The sequence below is a fragment of the Telmatherina bonti genome (genome assembly GCF_933228915.1).
Source record: "Telmatherina bonti genome assembly, chromosome: 19".
Classification (NCBI taxonomy): domain Eukaryota; kingdom Metazoa; phylum Chordata; class Actinopteri; order Atheriniformes; family Telmatherinidae; genus Telmatherina; species Telmatherina bonti.
In genome coordinates, this window is record NC_136617.1 from 15,556,447 (window position 1) to 15,573,261 (window position 16,815).

A 16,815-nucleotide genomic window follows, 5' to 3' on the forward strand; every position below is an offset into this window, starting at 1 on the left:
TTAAAATGCTTTTTTTGGGTTTCGGATTATGGCCGAATTCTCAGCCCATACATACCACAGGCATGCTAAAGTTTGATTCCTAGGAGTAAGCATTCAGTTTGTCAAACCCTCATTATTTCCAAGTTTACATAAAATGACAGATTCTCAGTGAGGGACCCACACAAGACACACAGGTTTCATGTCCAGAGGATGGAAAATCTACTTGCAAAGACGCACCAACACATTGTGAAATGATCCTGTAGCCTGTTTAGAACAAATAACTGCCTTATATAACTCTCAAAGTGAGAAGCTGTTTTCACCACATCAAACTGAGTTTTGTATTTGCATAAAACAGGAGGAATTCTGTATTTATTTTCATGTTTGCACATGTAGCTTCTGGCAATTAGAGTACACTCTACTATGCTGGCTACTGACTTAAGTAGAATGCTTGCCGGCTAGGCTTTGAGAAACTTTGCATATAAAGAAGTTATGGCTGGAATTGCGGAGGAGTAAGGTGACTGCCTACATGACTGTATCTTTGTTGAAGGTTTAAAGCTCCTGAAAGTCACTGAGGTACCTGGAAGGCAGCTGTGTAACCGTCTTTGCCAAGTACAAAGGCCAACCCTCACACCGCATGTTGTTACAACACTATATTTAAACTTAATGTACTGTGTGGCGTCCTGGAGACCTTCAAATTGAGCAGAAATGTAAGTGAAATTATGGACAGCTGTTGGTCAAGAGGTAGAGTGGTTGTCTCTCAGTTGGAAAATTTTTGGTTTGATCCTCAAGTTTTAACAGTTTTTATGTCTAAGTCTGGACAAGACACTGAATTATTGCTAATCCCCCAAAGCTTATCTTACTTGTGGACCGTTTCTGATAACAGTACAAGCAGAACTTTGTTTTGTTTTATATAATAATTTGTGCAGATACTATTATAGTTCCTAAACAATGACATATTGAGCCAAATCATACACATTCTATTTGTGAGAGGCTTTTATTTTAGGTTTGATTCAGTCTTCTGGTAGACCAGAACAGGTTTAACAAATCTTTAAATATAGGTGCAAAAACAAACAAAAAAAGGGGGAAATTTAAATCAAATTTTTGGATATGCACGCATGCTCATTAGAATGAGATCATTTGCATCACAATTATTTGATCTAATTTGCAGTTGGATGCAAATGTACCTGTGTGCCAAAGTGCAGTGTGCTGACTGTGACGCAGCGCTTCAGGTCTACGCTTCCATTATTCTTAAGTTCTCTGCTTGGCTGACATTGAATACTTGTCTACTTTACTTGTATTATGATGATTTTTCAGGAAGCTGCCAAAATGCCAGCTGGGATGTCTTGAGAATGAAACATTTCTTTTCCAGCAGGTTTGTTGGTTCACAAAAATATCTTTGGGATCACAATTTGGCAGATTTGTAGCAGCAGAGGCATTTACATGGCAGGGAGTGTAAAGTGAGTGATGCTCTTCATCCAGGTTGTTGGTTAAGATTGACTCTGAGTCACAAGGGGATAAGTGGTTTAGGAAGTGGGAGTGAGGGGTTTCCTGTGAATGACTGAGGCCAGAGGGGAGATGGAGGCGGCCTCAGCGCTCTCCTTCCTGTCTTGGTAGAATGGGGGAAAATAAAACACATTGCCGGGCCATTTATTTCCACAGCACCATTAAGTCATGACATAAAGGCACACAGGAACGCACACATACGCTAAGACGCCAAGAGAAAACACACATACACACAAGCTAACTCAACTTCCTCCTCTTAGCTCCACATTTCTCATCCAACCCCACCAATGAAAACCAATACCCGGAGTCCATATAGATTTCCCTAATCAAACAGTAACAAAGTGCAGACACTACATTAATCTTTGTGTATGACAGTAGTATTGACTTGGGCCCTATGAGCCAGGAGGTGAGTGTATTAGACGGTGCCAAGGATAGATTGACTATCAAGCTCTTACCCATTCTGCATTGCAGCAGGATCATATGTTAACGCCATGCCAGTCTGAAAGAGAGACACAGAAAAAACATAGGATTGATCAGAAAAACACTAAATTACAGAAAGAATCAGCAGCCAAAGGAACATTTATAAATAAGGATTAAAAAAACACCTTGAGACAGGCCTTCATTGTTCATCCTGCTTTTCCATTACAGGAAATTATTCATATTATTTTAAGCGCTGGAAATGTGCTTCTTCGTTTTTCTTAAATGGTTTTTCATGTGAACTTTTTAAACGCTGCAACAAGCCAAGCTTGCAGGAATTTCTACATTTACAGAAGCAGGATAGCAGTTTTTCATTCATCATTTATCTGCTGAACCTACCGTACTATCTGCAGACTCCAGCTTTGTGTAAGCAGAAGGAAGACATTAAACTTCCCATCAAACTCCCAAATCTCCCAAGTGACCATTCCAATAACTCTTATTTACAGATGGACATGAAAACAAATATGAAAAGTAACTAAAACACTGTCACTGTCAACCACATGGGTTCATTTTATGAGTTTACAACCTTTCAATTCCACCCTGCATGTCCCTGACAAGGGCTGTCGATACGTTCCAATGTCACAAGATAATTCTTGTACGTTTATTGTACTTAGGGAATAACATGACTTAGATCCGGATTTTTTTTTGTGCAAACTAAATTAAATCAAACTTAAATCAACTCATTTTGAATTGGAAAAACTGACAAGTGACGAAGCCAATGTGGGACAAAGTTCAGTCAATAAGGCAAAGTGAATTAGTACCGAAGAGGCTCATTTTGTATCTCAGTCACGTGGGATCGTCTTTTTATGAATGAATGGGAAATGAAAAAATAGCTTTTAGAGAGAAAAGGAGCACGGGGAAAACTGAGTTCCTTGTCTTGTGATAGTGTGTGTGTGTGTTCATTGGTGTGTGTGTGTGTGTGTGTGTGTGTGTGTGTGTGTGTGGGGCCCTCTAAGAGTCCAGGGGAGAAACCTGTACGCCACAATCCTTCATCTGCATTCCTGAAGGTTCTCTCCCGGAGGAGAGCTAATCCGATTTCTTTTAACAGGAGGCTGCTGAGGATGGCAGATTTCATCAGAATACACACATACACACTTTTCTTGTCCTTCCTGTCTCTCTCTCTCTCTCACACACACACACACACACACTTTGCTCTGTCTCATTCTCCTTCTTCAAAATCTGGTGCTCTCCTTTTTTCTTTCTTCATCCCTCACTCTACTCATCCCTCCTCCTCTCCTCCCCATCCTTCTGTCCCCCCTTTGCCCTTGTTCCTCCAGAGACCAACTACACATGCAGTTGAGGGAAATGTGGCTCGGAGGAGCAACAAGATCAGTGAGCCTGGACCAAACCCCCGAGAATGAACAAAAAACGAGAATCTAGGTGGAGCAAAGGATGTGTGGACACATAGTTTCCAGCATCTCCAGTAAAAGCATCACATTCTGTGAATTAAACATGTGCAGGTCTTTGCATATGGGGTTGTAGCTTCTATTTACAAATGTGAGATGAAGAACATCTTAACGTCTTCTTGCCTGTGCTGTGTGCTAACAGCATATAGCATAGTCTTGCAGTAAGACTATCCTGTTTGCTAAAAGCACAGCATAGGCCTCCATTAAGACTATGCTGTGTGTTAACAGCATAAAGTGTAGGCTTCCAGTGAGAGTATGCTGCTAATAGCATAAAGTGTTGGCTTGCAGTAAGATTGTGCTGTGTTCTAATAGCATACAGTGCAGGCCTGCAGTAAGACATTGCTATGTGCTAACAGTGGCAGCAGAGATGGCCAGCTGTTTGGTGAGCCTGAAAACTCCCCTTAGTGTTGCCCTTACTTCCATGCGGTGATGAATTTCACAGCAGAGAAGCTCCTGACCGGAGACCCTGCATAGCCAATGACTGATTACTGATGCAGTCAGCTTCTGGCTCTGTCACAAGGACAGGAAATGAAAAGACACAGACAGACTGTGCTGAGCTTGATCCAAGAATGGAAAAAAAGATTCTTAATACTGTTCAGACCCCTTGAACAAAGCCTGGCTTGACTTTCAGAGGTGTTGAAGCTATTTATGTTCACTTTCCAAACTTCCTCCACTTCTGCTGTCAGTCTAGAAAAATTTGAAGAGATACTTTTTGTAATGAGACTTACAATTTTTGATGAAATGTGGAGCGTGAAGTGCACTCCAGCTGACTTTTCTCATGGTCGATCATTGATCCAGTAATTTGTGAAGAATTATTTTACATGAACGATCTTTTAGCTGGACTTTTGGCTTCACAGGATGAACTCAGTCAAGAATTTACCCGCATAGCAAACTAAAGAGGTGTTTCTGAGGTGTGAATTTGAGTTTGCATACTGAGGAAATGAAAAAAAAAAAAAAAATAAGCAGCTTTAAAGGACACCTGCTGTGCAGTTCTCATTCAGGAAACCCAAACTGGGCTATCGTCTATGGATCCCTTCTTGGATTTTTTTCCTTCCATGCACACATTTTCTCCCTATTTTTCTGCCTATTGGCCACATACGCACAGACGTCTGTCTGGCTTTCACGCAGAGTTAAAAGCAGGATGTTTTCTTTTTCTTCATCTACACTCCCCTGGAGTATATGCTTGAGAAGTGTGACTTTGAAAGTTTCTTTTTTTTCTGTGTGTGACTTGGTGAAAGATAGTGAAAACTGGGGGAAGGGTGGAGATAAGTACCCACGATGCCTCTGTGTACATGTGTCTGAATTCATGTGTGGTGTTAAACAAGAAAATAAATGGAAAAAAAACAACAAACTAACTAATATGTTTGTCAGCATGAGACAGCAAGAAACAGCACTTTCCAGACTCCCACTCTGGGTAGTTTACAAGAAAATCTGTCATATATTTCTCAATCCACGCCACCAGCCACCCTGCAGCACTCAGCCCTTTGCAACTCCTGACTGATCATGCAATGTGTTCCTTCTCTGTTTCTCTCTCTTAGTTTCAGTGAGTCACTTGCTCTTTCTCTCTCCATATGTTGCTGTGGGATCTTGGAAGACTTCAAACACAGTGAGACAAAGTGGAAGAGAAAGAGACTGTGCGAGGAAAAGAGCACTTAAAGACAGAACAAGAGGAGGAGTGAGCGAAAGCAAAAGATTGCAGGCAGCGTGAGATATACTGTAGAGGCCGACACGTAGAAAGAGATTAATGGATGGTGTGGGCTGGTTCTCTCCTTCATCTGCATGCCAGAGGGAGCAAAGTGAGAAATGTCCTCAGCTCTGATAAACAGACGAACATGTGATGCCTATCTCCCATCTCTCCTGCCCACAGCTGATCAATGACCACAGGGAAGCACACACACTTGCATGACATACTAAACTTATCGAGGGCTTTTGTATTGTGGTGTAAATTCATGCAGAAAGCATTGCAGCCTGACTGCTATCACATCAGCTAGACCGTATCTGAAAATGATCTGACACCCACTGTGTCCAGATGGGTGCCAGGTGCTAATGTAGTCTGCACTTGCAGATGTCAATATGTGAATAATGTATCAGAATGAATGTTTAAATCAGATCTCTGCTGTGGCCTGTTAACATAACATTCTCTGAAGCAACACAGGCCTTCAAACTAACACTTGGGTGTTTCACTTACATGTGTGATGCATTTCATAGTTAATCTTTGTTGCTTTTAAGATTATAATGATTTAGTTATCAAATAATAGGAATTCTAATGTTACCCAAGTTTATAAGCTACATCAGTAACACAGATATGGTGTAAATTTATTTAAAAAAAATGTATTAATACATAGAGCAATTTGTTTATTCTCAACTGTTTTTTTTTTTTTTTTTTTGTCAAGTTCAAAGTCTAATGATTTTATTATGAGATTCCTGCATTGAACCTAAATCGGGAAAGCTTACTTCCTCAGAAAAAGAGAGTTTGTGGCGCCGTTGGAGGGAATTAGATGTGTATAACCTCAATCTTATGACCAATTTAAAAATGATGAAATAAACTTAGTCTAAGCTCAAGCCCTTAGTGTGATATCTTTCTAAATTTAAGCCATGATTGCACTGGATCCGTAACAAGTATCCCTGTTGATCCAATTACAGCATATAGCGAAGGTGTGAAAGGATGCAGGATATCTCGATGATGAAGCTGGATGTGATTGCATGAGTGACTGAATCGGATTTAACATGTTTCTCCCACTTTCTACAAGTATCTAATGTTCATCTGCTACATTGTACCACATGCCTGCAACATCCGACAATGCATTTAACAATGTTCTGTAAAACGTCACCCATCATTAGCTAATTGCTTTGCATGATGCTGATTGTTTTTGTGCAGTAATTATATTAGAAAAGCTGAGATCAGGTTAACTGCACAGGGTGGGTCAGTGGATGCAGGTTTGTGAAACTACATCCATGCAACACAATGGCATGTAGTCATTGCAGATGGAATTTAAGAATGTTTTTTGTAGGAGACATAAGGAGATAAATTTATAAGCTCTTCTTGTGACTCCCCCCCCCCCCCTTCAAAGTAGCTTCTGGCTTGTTCTCGCCCGCAAGGAAAGTTTCTGATTCTCCAAAGTGAGTCACTGATGACTCATAAGTAATTTATTTAACCCATCTAACAAACAAAAATCCCTTTAAGTAGAGCCTCGTCATAAAATCACTTCTTTGGTCAAATATTTAAATCTGAAAAAAAACAAAAAAAAAAAAACAAAAAAAACCCCCTTCTGTTAAAACCTCTTTATTCTGAGTCAGGTCTAATTTTGGAAACCCTTATTAATAAATAAAGCTTGCAGGGGCATGTTCAGCTTCACACAAGCACACAACCTTGAATTCAAGCAGTTAAACCATGACTTCTAAAGCCATGTTGTGATGCTTTAACATTTTAACAGTGATGGGGGGGGGGGGGGGGGGGGGGGGGGGGCAGCATCGGAGGCAGAGAAAGAAAGGAGGAGATGGCTGTGAAGAAGAATAGATATGTCTTATACAAGCACACAAATATCTGCACACACACCTTCTACTTAAATTGAAATAAAAAGGTCCTAATTGGACGGACCTAAGCTACAAGCTAGCGAGCAACAGATGCAACAACTGTGTCTGTAAAAGTCGGGTTGTGTGTTTTTGTTCAGTTCAGCCTTTGGCTGAACTCAGAACTCTCCAAAAGTTCTGGGTCTGTTTTATTTCTCTCTGGCCTTTTTTCCCCCAATCTCCCTCTGGTCCCTGTATGTTTATAAAGTCCTGCGACACACATTTTTTTCTTAAGATGAAGCCTGAATTAAAGGTTATTTGGAGCCAAATCATCATTTTAACCACTTTCCGAAGCACATGCAAACGTCATGTTACCTTGTGAAGGTTGACTAAAGCAACAGACCTGACTGGACTGCTGTCGTACCCAGCAGTAGTGATTCCCCCCAGATCACTGGGTTGCTTCTGGGGTGCCTGGAAGTTAACCAGCTAGTTAGACAAGCTAATGGGCTTTTCTTTCCTCTCTCCTCTGAGGTGTCCAAGGGACATAGGTTCGGGACTGTATTCACAAGATGATGTAGCAAAAAGAAAAGAAAAAGAAGAAGAAGAAAACAAAAAAGAAAAGGAAAACAAAAGCAGAAAAGAAACCAGAAAATGCTCACAAGAGTAATTAAAAATAAAAACACTGGCAATAGTTGCACGGCCCGGTAAATGGAAAGAAAGTGTTCTGAGTTGGCTTTAGAGGTAGATGTAGATGGTGATTATAATGAAACGGTCGGTTAGCTATTGGAAATGGCAATTTCAGCGTGTAATGGAACTATACATAATATTTAAGTTCATTTGTTGCAAGATAAACACAAGAATGAAAAAGGGTAAAATCAGATGTGGTATGGTCTGATTTAAGACCTGGCTGTAAATATCTCCATACACAGATTTGTGGGGTAAGTGTGTTTCTCAGAGTCATTGTACCTGAAGTGAACTCAAATGCCTCTTCTCCAACTAGCAATTTACCAGCAGTCGAGTCCTCTTTTGGGACCAGTAAATCCTCTGGTCACCCTGTTTAATTTCCAACTGTGAAGTCTGTTGATCAATGAAATCCCACAGGACACCTTTACTGGTGCATCTTTTTCTGCTGAGGTCATTTGTCCAAACAGATTTACTGCACATGCACTGTCCAAACTTCTGACTGGCACTGCATGATGTATTTTTGCAGCAAAACAATTCGAGGAAGAATCTCCTCAAAAAGAAGCATCCAAATAATCACACTCATCCATATGCAGCAAACCGGTTTTATATCAAGTCAACTGAGGTGTTCGGGCTGCTGAATATGTGATGCACACACTCCCATACATGTAGAACCCCATCTACCACCAACACACCCACACAGACACACAGAGAGCATGTGTTTCCTGAAGGACAAACATTTCATCTCTCTTGGTCTCCCCTACCTTGCCGTTTCAGCATTACTGTCAGCCTCACTGTAGGCGTGTGGTGGGTGGATGTATGTGTGTGTGTGTGTGTGTGTGTGTGTGTGTGTGTTCCCTCTCATCTATATAGTCCGGTGCGAAGTACTTCTCTACACGTCTCCTCTGTGTGTCCTTTCCAGTATGGCTGTTTGGCAGCCAGTGAGGAGACTTTAACCTTGTTTTCGCATGTTATCGTTCTGCAACCAGTTTCATGTTTCCTGCATCCTGATGTGTGGCGGAAATACTCGGTTCAGCGAGGCGTTTGGCTTGAGATGCGGTTTACATGACAGTTCGTGTACATCCAGGGGCACTTTGATAGACATTTGGGGTATTTTTTTTGTCATATTTTTCTTTGACTAGTGCTATACATTAGAGTGAATACAAATGAAAGGCAGTAATGGTTTACATAAACAGCAGATGTTGCAGGCAACCTCTCCTGGGTGATTGTGAGAAGGGGTGGGGCTTGTTCTTGGAGACACAATTACTTCAGAGGTAAATGCCTTGTTCAGAACGTCATCATATTATTCTGGAGATAGTTTAAGAGAGATATTGTGGTAGCATTTTTATTTCAAGGACTGCGATATGTCATAACACTGTCATATCACACGTTTCTATGCAATATGACAGACTGCAGATGGATGGATGGAGCTATGGCTCAATCTGGTGTATGGCATCTTTTGTTATGTTTTTTACACATGGTCCCTGACAAATAAACTAAAAAAAAAAAAAAAAAGGAAATGAAAAGTCGTGTTACTGCAGCAATGATTTTTGTTTAAATTAAAGCGCAAAAACATTTGTTTTGATGCATTTCTCTCAGTTAAAAATAATTTTATATGGTAGATTTTGGTGAATTGGGTGTAAATGGTGTAAAAACTGTTATTTCTTAAAAAATAAAATATAAAGATATTCTTAAAATACATGAAAGTGTATTGTTTACCTTGGCAGAATTTAGGAAATATTATCATCACAAAGCACATTCATTGTTTCTTCCTGCAGCTCACTGGTCATGACCTAATTGTTTTAACATGACCCAAGCCTGGAGCTCATAGGATAACAACGACGTGTATATTAGGACACGGTGGGTGTGACGGAAGTTTCTTCCCTTGAGCTATTGTTTGATGATTGTGACGGATTAAAAGGAATGTTGGAGGACAGCTAGAGGAAGATCAAGGCGGCTCCTCTGAGACTCCTCGTGCACAGAAATGTAATTTACAGACAGATGACAGCTACTAGTAAATACTTCTATTGGCAAATTCTGCAGCACGTTCACAGAGATTTGTGACCAAACCTGCACAAGGTTCAGTAGAAAAAACATTTATTTCACTCAAAGTTAACGAGTAACAGTGATGGTGTAAGATGAGATCCACCAACATAGTTTTTTTTTCTGTTTATCTAGAAGCAAATAAACTGAACCCACTTCCCTCTGTGTTTCGTGGAACATCTTACCTCGCCTTCTCTGTGCCATGGCCTCCCATTTTGAGGGTACTTGCTCTGGCTTTGGCGTTTCTTCTGCCCTCCGTCGGCAAATTTGCACAGCAAAGGCTCCGTGGGGGCTGCAGAGAAAGTAAAATGAAGGTCAAATACTGTATCTAGTGACCCCACTGAAAGACACAAGCCCTCTTGAACTTTGTCCCTGTTTTTCCTCCGTCTTGTACCATTACCCCCCCACCCTCTCTCTTCCTTTTCTCTGCCTTCCTATGGAGCTGCTAGACAAATTCCCACTCCGGTGATGTTGGCAGGCCCTCCCTGTCCTTGCCCCGACTGGCAGCCCATGAAAGAGCGTTGCAGGGTATTGTTGAAATAATAATCACAATAATCGCTCTTGTAAATACCTCTGAGATGGTAATGCAGGACCGCTCTGTCAGCCAAAGCTTATTTCTAAAAGGCGTTCCTGTTCCTGACGCATAATCCCTGTGTGTTTTACTGTAACAGCCATCTCCCCTTTTATTTGAAATTTTATGTCTTTTTCCTTTCGGCAACCAGCAATGTAAGCACAACACTGTAGTGTATTGTTTGAGTGAAGGCTGCTGTTGATGATGCTGTTCTTCATACAAATACTGAGGAGAGTCTTAGGTTTTCTAATAATGAAAGGAAAAAGTTACAAAAGATTGAAACATGCCCTCTCCACGGAGCTGGCAAGTGTCTGTAATCAACAGTAGGAAAGCATGACATAGATGTTATAAATCCAGTTATAAAACGAAAGAAAAAAAAAAAACGCCCTCTGCAGCATGACCTTATCTAAGCTGTTGCTGTATCAACAGGCTTTTGTATGCATAATTACCAATCAAAGGTCAATGAAAGCGTTGTGATGACCTACGTCGCTCGAAAGATAACTTATCAAAGGGCACGTTCTCACGCTCAGGCTGCAGGTGAGCTCCAAGACAGACAAAAATGGATTCAGGCAGAGAATCTACTGATGAGATAGTGTGTATAGTGAGAGGAAAAAAGAACTGAGAAAAGACAGTCTCAAGGAAAGAAGAAAGTGAAGGAAAAAAAAGCATGTGAAACTGGTGGCTCTCTTGGCTAGGGATATGGGAGTCTTGACAGTGTCCGTTTCCTTTTTCAGTCTGCGTCAGCAAGATTGCAATCTCTTAAGAGGCTGGCTGTGGAGATGAGAGAAGGGGAGGGACACCAGTATGAGCACAGAAGACAAAAAAAAAAAAAAAAAAATGAGACAATAAATGATAATGGGAAAACAAGATCATATTAAGGCTACTGGAGATGAAAAAATTTAAATAAAAAATGCTCTCTAAGGGTGAAGTCGACATACACTAGGGAAAAACAGTTTTTGAGGAAAAAGTAGACGAAAGCTTAGAAAGATTGCTGATAAATTTACAAGAAGAAAAACCATTTTGCATGGCTGGATAAACCTTGTTACACCAGAAAAGTCACTACTTGTCTTGTTTTACCACAAGGACCTTATTAATTAAATAAAAGTTTGCAATAAATAAGTTATTTTAAGCCAGTAAACACACATTACACATCTTCATGCTTTGCTTCAGGCTGTGAAAAAGATCTTTTCAGGTTCGAACTTCATACATCATACAGCACTAACTGATTTCAATGATATTTTGTACATTAAAAATAAAACAAGACAGATGCAAAGACATCACTAAATACTTCTACAGGATATTTTTTATAGAATCACACAGAGACGGAAAAAACTTAGTTTCGTATAAGTCAAACTAAATATTTCTAGGCATGTTTTCCTTCTTCTCTGACAATAATTGCCCTAACACAGTTGTAACAACTGGCTGGGAAGGGGGCTGTACAGTTTGGTAATAGCAAACCGAGGGTGAGTAAGCCTGTGCAAACTCTGACCCATTGCCGCCGTGCACCTGTTGGCTCAGGAAGGACCTGATGGCTCTCCTGTCATCGCATTCACATTACAGGCCTGGCAGCTCATGACACGGCTGCTCTGTGACGACACAGGCCAATGACGGGGCTGTCTGCAGGAGGCTCTGCAACGGGACCTTTCATCATGCAATGCCAGAGACGACGCCCACAGAGAGAGCTGGTGATGCTTTAATCTACGTTCACAGATGTTTGAGGGTCTTGTGCCTTGATATCACATGACAGGAAAGAAAGAGGTTCTGCTTGGCCTGAAAGCAGCAATGGTGAATAAAACAACCTGAAGAGAAGGGACTTTTTCCAGCTGATTAAATGCCTTCAGCATAATTAAGCTAGGCAGGTGATTTGTTTATTCATTTCATTTGATCACATGTCAGAGCTGTATCTGCTGCCAGATGCTACGGATAATTATTTGCTAACTTCAGCAGGTGTCTGCAATGCAGATTAAGAAAATGGGGGAAAAGGGTGTGGTGCTTTTGTGTGGATTAATGCCACTAAATGCACACTATGGAGCCGAACCCATGCAGACAATTCTGTGGGAGAAAGGAAATAACTGGGTTTAGTGTATTTATGAGCCTTAAGGGTCTACTATAGAACTAAACCTTTTAGAGTCAGCTCAGGAGAATGTAGCCGGAAAAGGGAGCGCTTGAGAGCCGCCACAGAAGAAAACCAACAAAAGCTCTTCCAAACCTCTCCTCTGGCACTCTGGGAGATAATTAGCTATTGGAGAAATTTGGAGAATCTGACACAGAGCACGCTGACGCTCCCTGTGTGACTACATCCCCAGTTCCCACAGCGGACCAGCCAATTTGTTTAAAACTCAAGTCCAAGATCAACAGCCTCACACCGCCCCACCCACCCTGTGAATACACTCACCACTCTGTAGCCCACAAACAACCCCCCTCCTTTTTTGCCCTTAAAGTCTCCTTGCTCCAACCAATGAAAACACACACACACATACACACAAACACACAATACACACTACTGCTACCCAAAAGAACACCCCGTCTTAGACCCCTCACCACACTCAGTCATCACTGGCCCATCTCAGCATAAACTAATAGTGTAGCTTTCTGTGTGTGCTAGCTCGCTGATGTTGTGTCAACACATTTCACATTGGCTCCAGTGGCTCCAGAAAATGTGTTGTAGGGGGGCTTTAAAAAAAACAAACAAACCAAAACACACACACACACACAAACACACACACACACACACACACACACACACACACACACACACACACACACACACACACACACACACACACACACACACACACACACACACACACACAGACTTATGGACCAATTTTCCTACCTTTTAATGACCCTAAATCATGGGAGAAAGACATGAAGTTCTCTTGGTCAGAGGTCAATAACTGCTGCTAACAAGGTGCTCCATGGGAACTCCTAATTGTTTTTTTATTTGGCTGCTGTAGGAACTGGTAAATACATTAATGAGGGCGAGTACCAATGCACGCATATGCATCTGTACTTTGGTAAATGCACTCCGAAGCCACACTCAGAATTACACAAACACACACACACGCACACACACACGTACAAACGAGCAGTGGAAGACAATATACTGACTGTAAGAAGCCTGTGCTGCTGGCCTCATTCGATCATAAGCTCAGCTCAATCTTACTCCTCACTGTGCATTTGGCTCTGAAGAGATAGTCATGGCTTCCTGCTCATCAATGGAGGCATTACCACCCAGTAAAATGAACCACTAAATGCATGCACATGTACTTTTATACAAGACAGTACAATTACAACAGCAATTTAAATTGAAGCTTGTTGCTAGTTACACTTATTAGCACAGTGTGCATCAGTAATTATTGCTGTTACTGTTGCTGTTTCCTATGGGCCAGCATCTGGTTGAAATCAGTCCTTTTCTTTCCGGTATTCGTAGACAAAGAAAGATGGTCTCATAAAGCCTGTTGAAAAACATCTAAGTCCATAAATGCAAATCAGTACGTGTATTATAACCCCTCCATTTTAGCATCTCATATATTCATTTGCATGGTCTGAATAGGACTGTACATCTGTTTGGCTTGAATGGTGAAATCAATGCAGCAATGCCCCAGATTGAAAGCAAAGCTGGCAGATAGATTATGTGCAGTGAAACAGTCAGTTTTTCACCATCAAGACTGTTACAAAGGAGGCCTCTCACAAGGGTTTGGAGTCAAACTAGGCTGGTCTTGCTTAGCTCTTAATATCCAAATCTAGAAAAGGCAAACAGAGGGAACTGCTCAGCCACTTGCACCACAATATGTCCGTCTGAAAAGCTTCAGTAAAAAGAGGTGCTCTTTGTTTCAGCAATAATTTTGGTTGAAGAGTTGCTACAGATGACATGGCTGCTCCATGAACTAAGCACATCTGAAAAGTCTTTGGTTGGGTTGTTTGTGTTTTACTGCAAGGTCATATTTAGTGAGATCATGAAAAGGCAAGAAAGAGGACAGTGTTTTATTGGAAGGCTGCAGTGCTCTGGGTGCTTGAGGGGATCTCTAATTGGATCAACAACTGTCCGATTTCCATCAGCCAGCCTGACCCGTTTGTCCAGACTGAAGAGGAACTGTCTTATAGGAATGAGAATGAAATAGGCTGGGGATTGACATAGTGACAGACATAGGCTGAAACAAAGATATAGGAGAAAGACGAGCTTGCAAGGACAGTGTCATAAAACTAGATGAGGATGAGGAAAAATGGAGGCTGTAATGTGAAATATATGACAGGTGAGCATAATGGATGAAAAGTACAGCAGAGCCGCATATATGTCGACATTTTGAGAGTCAAACAAACAAGCTCAGAATGGCTGCCAACTAGGAAAGCAGGCAGCAGCTTTCCTACAGGGAGGGCTTTGACGGATCCCGGTCGATAGCTCTCACAACTGCCACACTGGCCTCACATCCTTCAGCTTGGAAATGAAGACAGTCTGCCAGCCGTTTTGCTGACAGGGATGGCACACATGGCTCAATGACACAGCCCAATAAATGGAGCCGGCGCTGAGGAGAGAGCAATGGCAGAGAGCGACACAAAGAGGAGAGGAAAGAGATAGATGGAAAGACAGATACAGTGTCATAGACAGGCAAAAAGACATGAGGAGGCCGTGACAGTAAGAGGCAGAGGGGCAAGAGATTCACAGAGGTTAGATGTGACAGGCACAGTCCAGCCCCCCCCTTTCAATCCATACTGTAGAGCTCATCTATATGAGTGGGATGGGTGTAGGGAGAAGGTTGTCAACAAACGCTTTGCTTCTCGCCTTACATTTGCTACACATGCTCCATAGCTATTGATCCTCTTTTACTCAGACATTTCCATGGAGAGCCTCTGCAGCAGGCCAAGCGGTTCAGGCCTGAGATCATATTATAGATTACGGGAGGGGAAATGCAGGGAAGAGCCCTGGATGCAGGCAGTAGAAACCTGATCGATGAGCCACTGCACACTTAACAAGAGTAATGTTATGTAGGGTGTCTCTGACATGCTAATCCATCTCTCACTTCTCTGTCAGTCTCCATTTATTGCATTTCTCTCTGCCATAGTTATTTGTCTATCTATCTATCTATCTATCTATCTATCTATCTATAGATTTGACATTCAATCTATACCAAAGACCATTGATCCCAGACCAGATTTACACAAATAAATAAAAATCATAGATGACATGAGCTCCATGTGTCTGGCTTTCAATCAATCCATAATGCAGCATTTAACAAGAATTGATTGAGACTTTTCTATAGTGATGAGAAAACTCTGGTGTGGGCATAATTAACAGGTGAGGAATTTCCTGCTTCAACAAGGAGGTGTTATTATTTAGCAGGAATGTGATTAAACATTTTCAGATTCTACTCTTAGACAGAATTTAATGCCAGAACAGCACCAGACAGGCAATAGGTTTCCAGTCACTCGCCACCTCCAGGAAGAGAAACTCTGAGGTACCGGTAAATTAGATCTTTGTTTTAGCTTAATCAGCTAATTCCACTAGCTGTTCCCGACAACATTGTTGCTATGGAGAGAAAACAAATTAAAAACAACAGAACAGACAGAAGTTTGTGAAGAAGTGGAATGTAGTGTACAGTGTAAGAGTTTGCCAGTAATAAAACAGGTCACGATCCTGCATCCATATATTCCAGTAACAATTATACAAGCAGACAGTCCTCACCACATTCGTTCCAAATGGCACAGCTGAGTGTCTATGGGCCCTACAGTCAGCAGCAACCTTATAAAGTAGCGGTGGCAGATGTTTCTAATGCTAAAGCCACAGATGCAGCTCCAAACTGCCAACATATTTGTTGGTGCTGTGGGTTTCAGTATCAATAGCTGCTTTAGACAGCTGTCCAAGGTGCAATTACTGTACAAGTAGCTGTATGTAGTTGGTTTAGAATTGTAAGAAAATGGCATGAAAGTGAGAAGACTTCTCGCAGAGAATTCAAATGATAATTTAAGCTAAGAAAAGGGCAAAGTGCACCAGACAATGTAGGATAATGTGTCACAGATGAATCAACAACCATTGAAACAAAGAAACTTCCTAGAATATGTCGAGGACGCATAAGACTCATGTAAAAATGTAAATCTCTGTCATCACTGAGCTGTTAAAGACTAAGTAGAAGAGTAAAGGACGCAATCTATTGTCTGATCAGTGACAGCAAATATACTAAATGTCTAGAATGACTTGGGAATTATGCTTGAGCCTATCCTAGCAATTACTGGGCAAGAAGCAGGGTACACCCAGGACAGGTCGTCAGTCCATCATTGGGCTTAATCGTGATTCATTAGTCAGATTCAGTCCTTATATCAGTTTGGTTGTTGTAGTTCAATTAGAAAAACAGGTATTTTCCTCCAATAAAGTCCCTTTTGCTTCCAAAAACACATACATGGCAAGCTTTAACGTATAGTAGCAGTTCTCAAAGCAGTGGGTGACTTCTTGATGTTTTTAATATAGAGTTTGAGGTTTACAGACATATACAACACAGAATGGTAACATTGAGAACAAATACATGTTGACTTTGAAAACTTTTTGATGATTTGTTGTTAGCAAAATGTGGTTTCAGCCTTAATTCAACAGGATGACAGGTGGAAAAGTCTTTGTGGTGTGTTTGAGTGCTATTTAGTCTGTTCAGATGT

The 16,815-nt window shown here is 41.2% G+C and overlaps 1 protein-coding gene across 4 annotated transcripts in view; it reads right to left on the bottom strand.

Moving 5' to 3' along the window:
• Positions 1-16,815, bottom strand: part of LOC306770124 (RNA-binding motif, single-stranded-interacting protein 3) — a gene marked incomplete at its 3' end in the record, with an annotated part of 215,398 nt that overhangs the window by 36,413 nt on the left and 162,170 nt on the right. For all 4 annotated transcript variants that reach the window (XM_079258936.1, XM_079258937.1, XM_079258934.1 and 1 more), the window contains exons 7-8: positions 9,785-9,891; positions 1,938-1,981 (exon numbers count right to left, since the gene is read on the bottom strand). In XM_079258936.1, the coding sequence (XP_079115062.1) occupies positions 1,938-1,981; positions 9,785-9,891 (151 nt within the window). The remainder of the gene's footprint in view (positions 1-1,937; positions 1,982-9,784; positions 9,892-16,815) is intronic.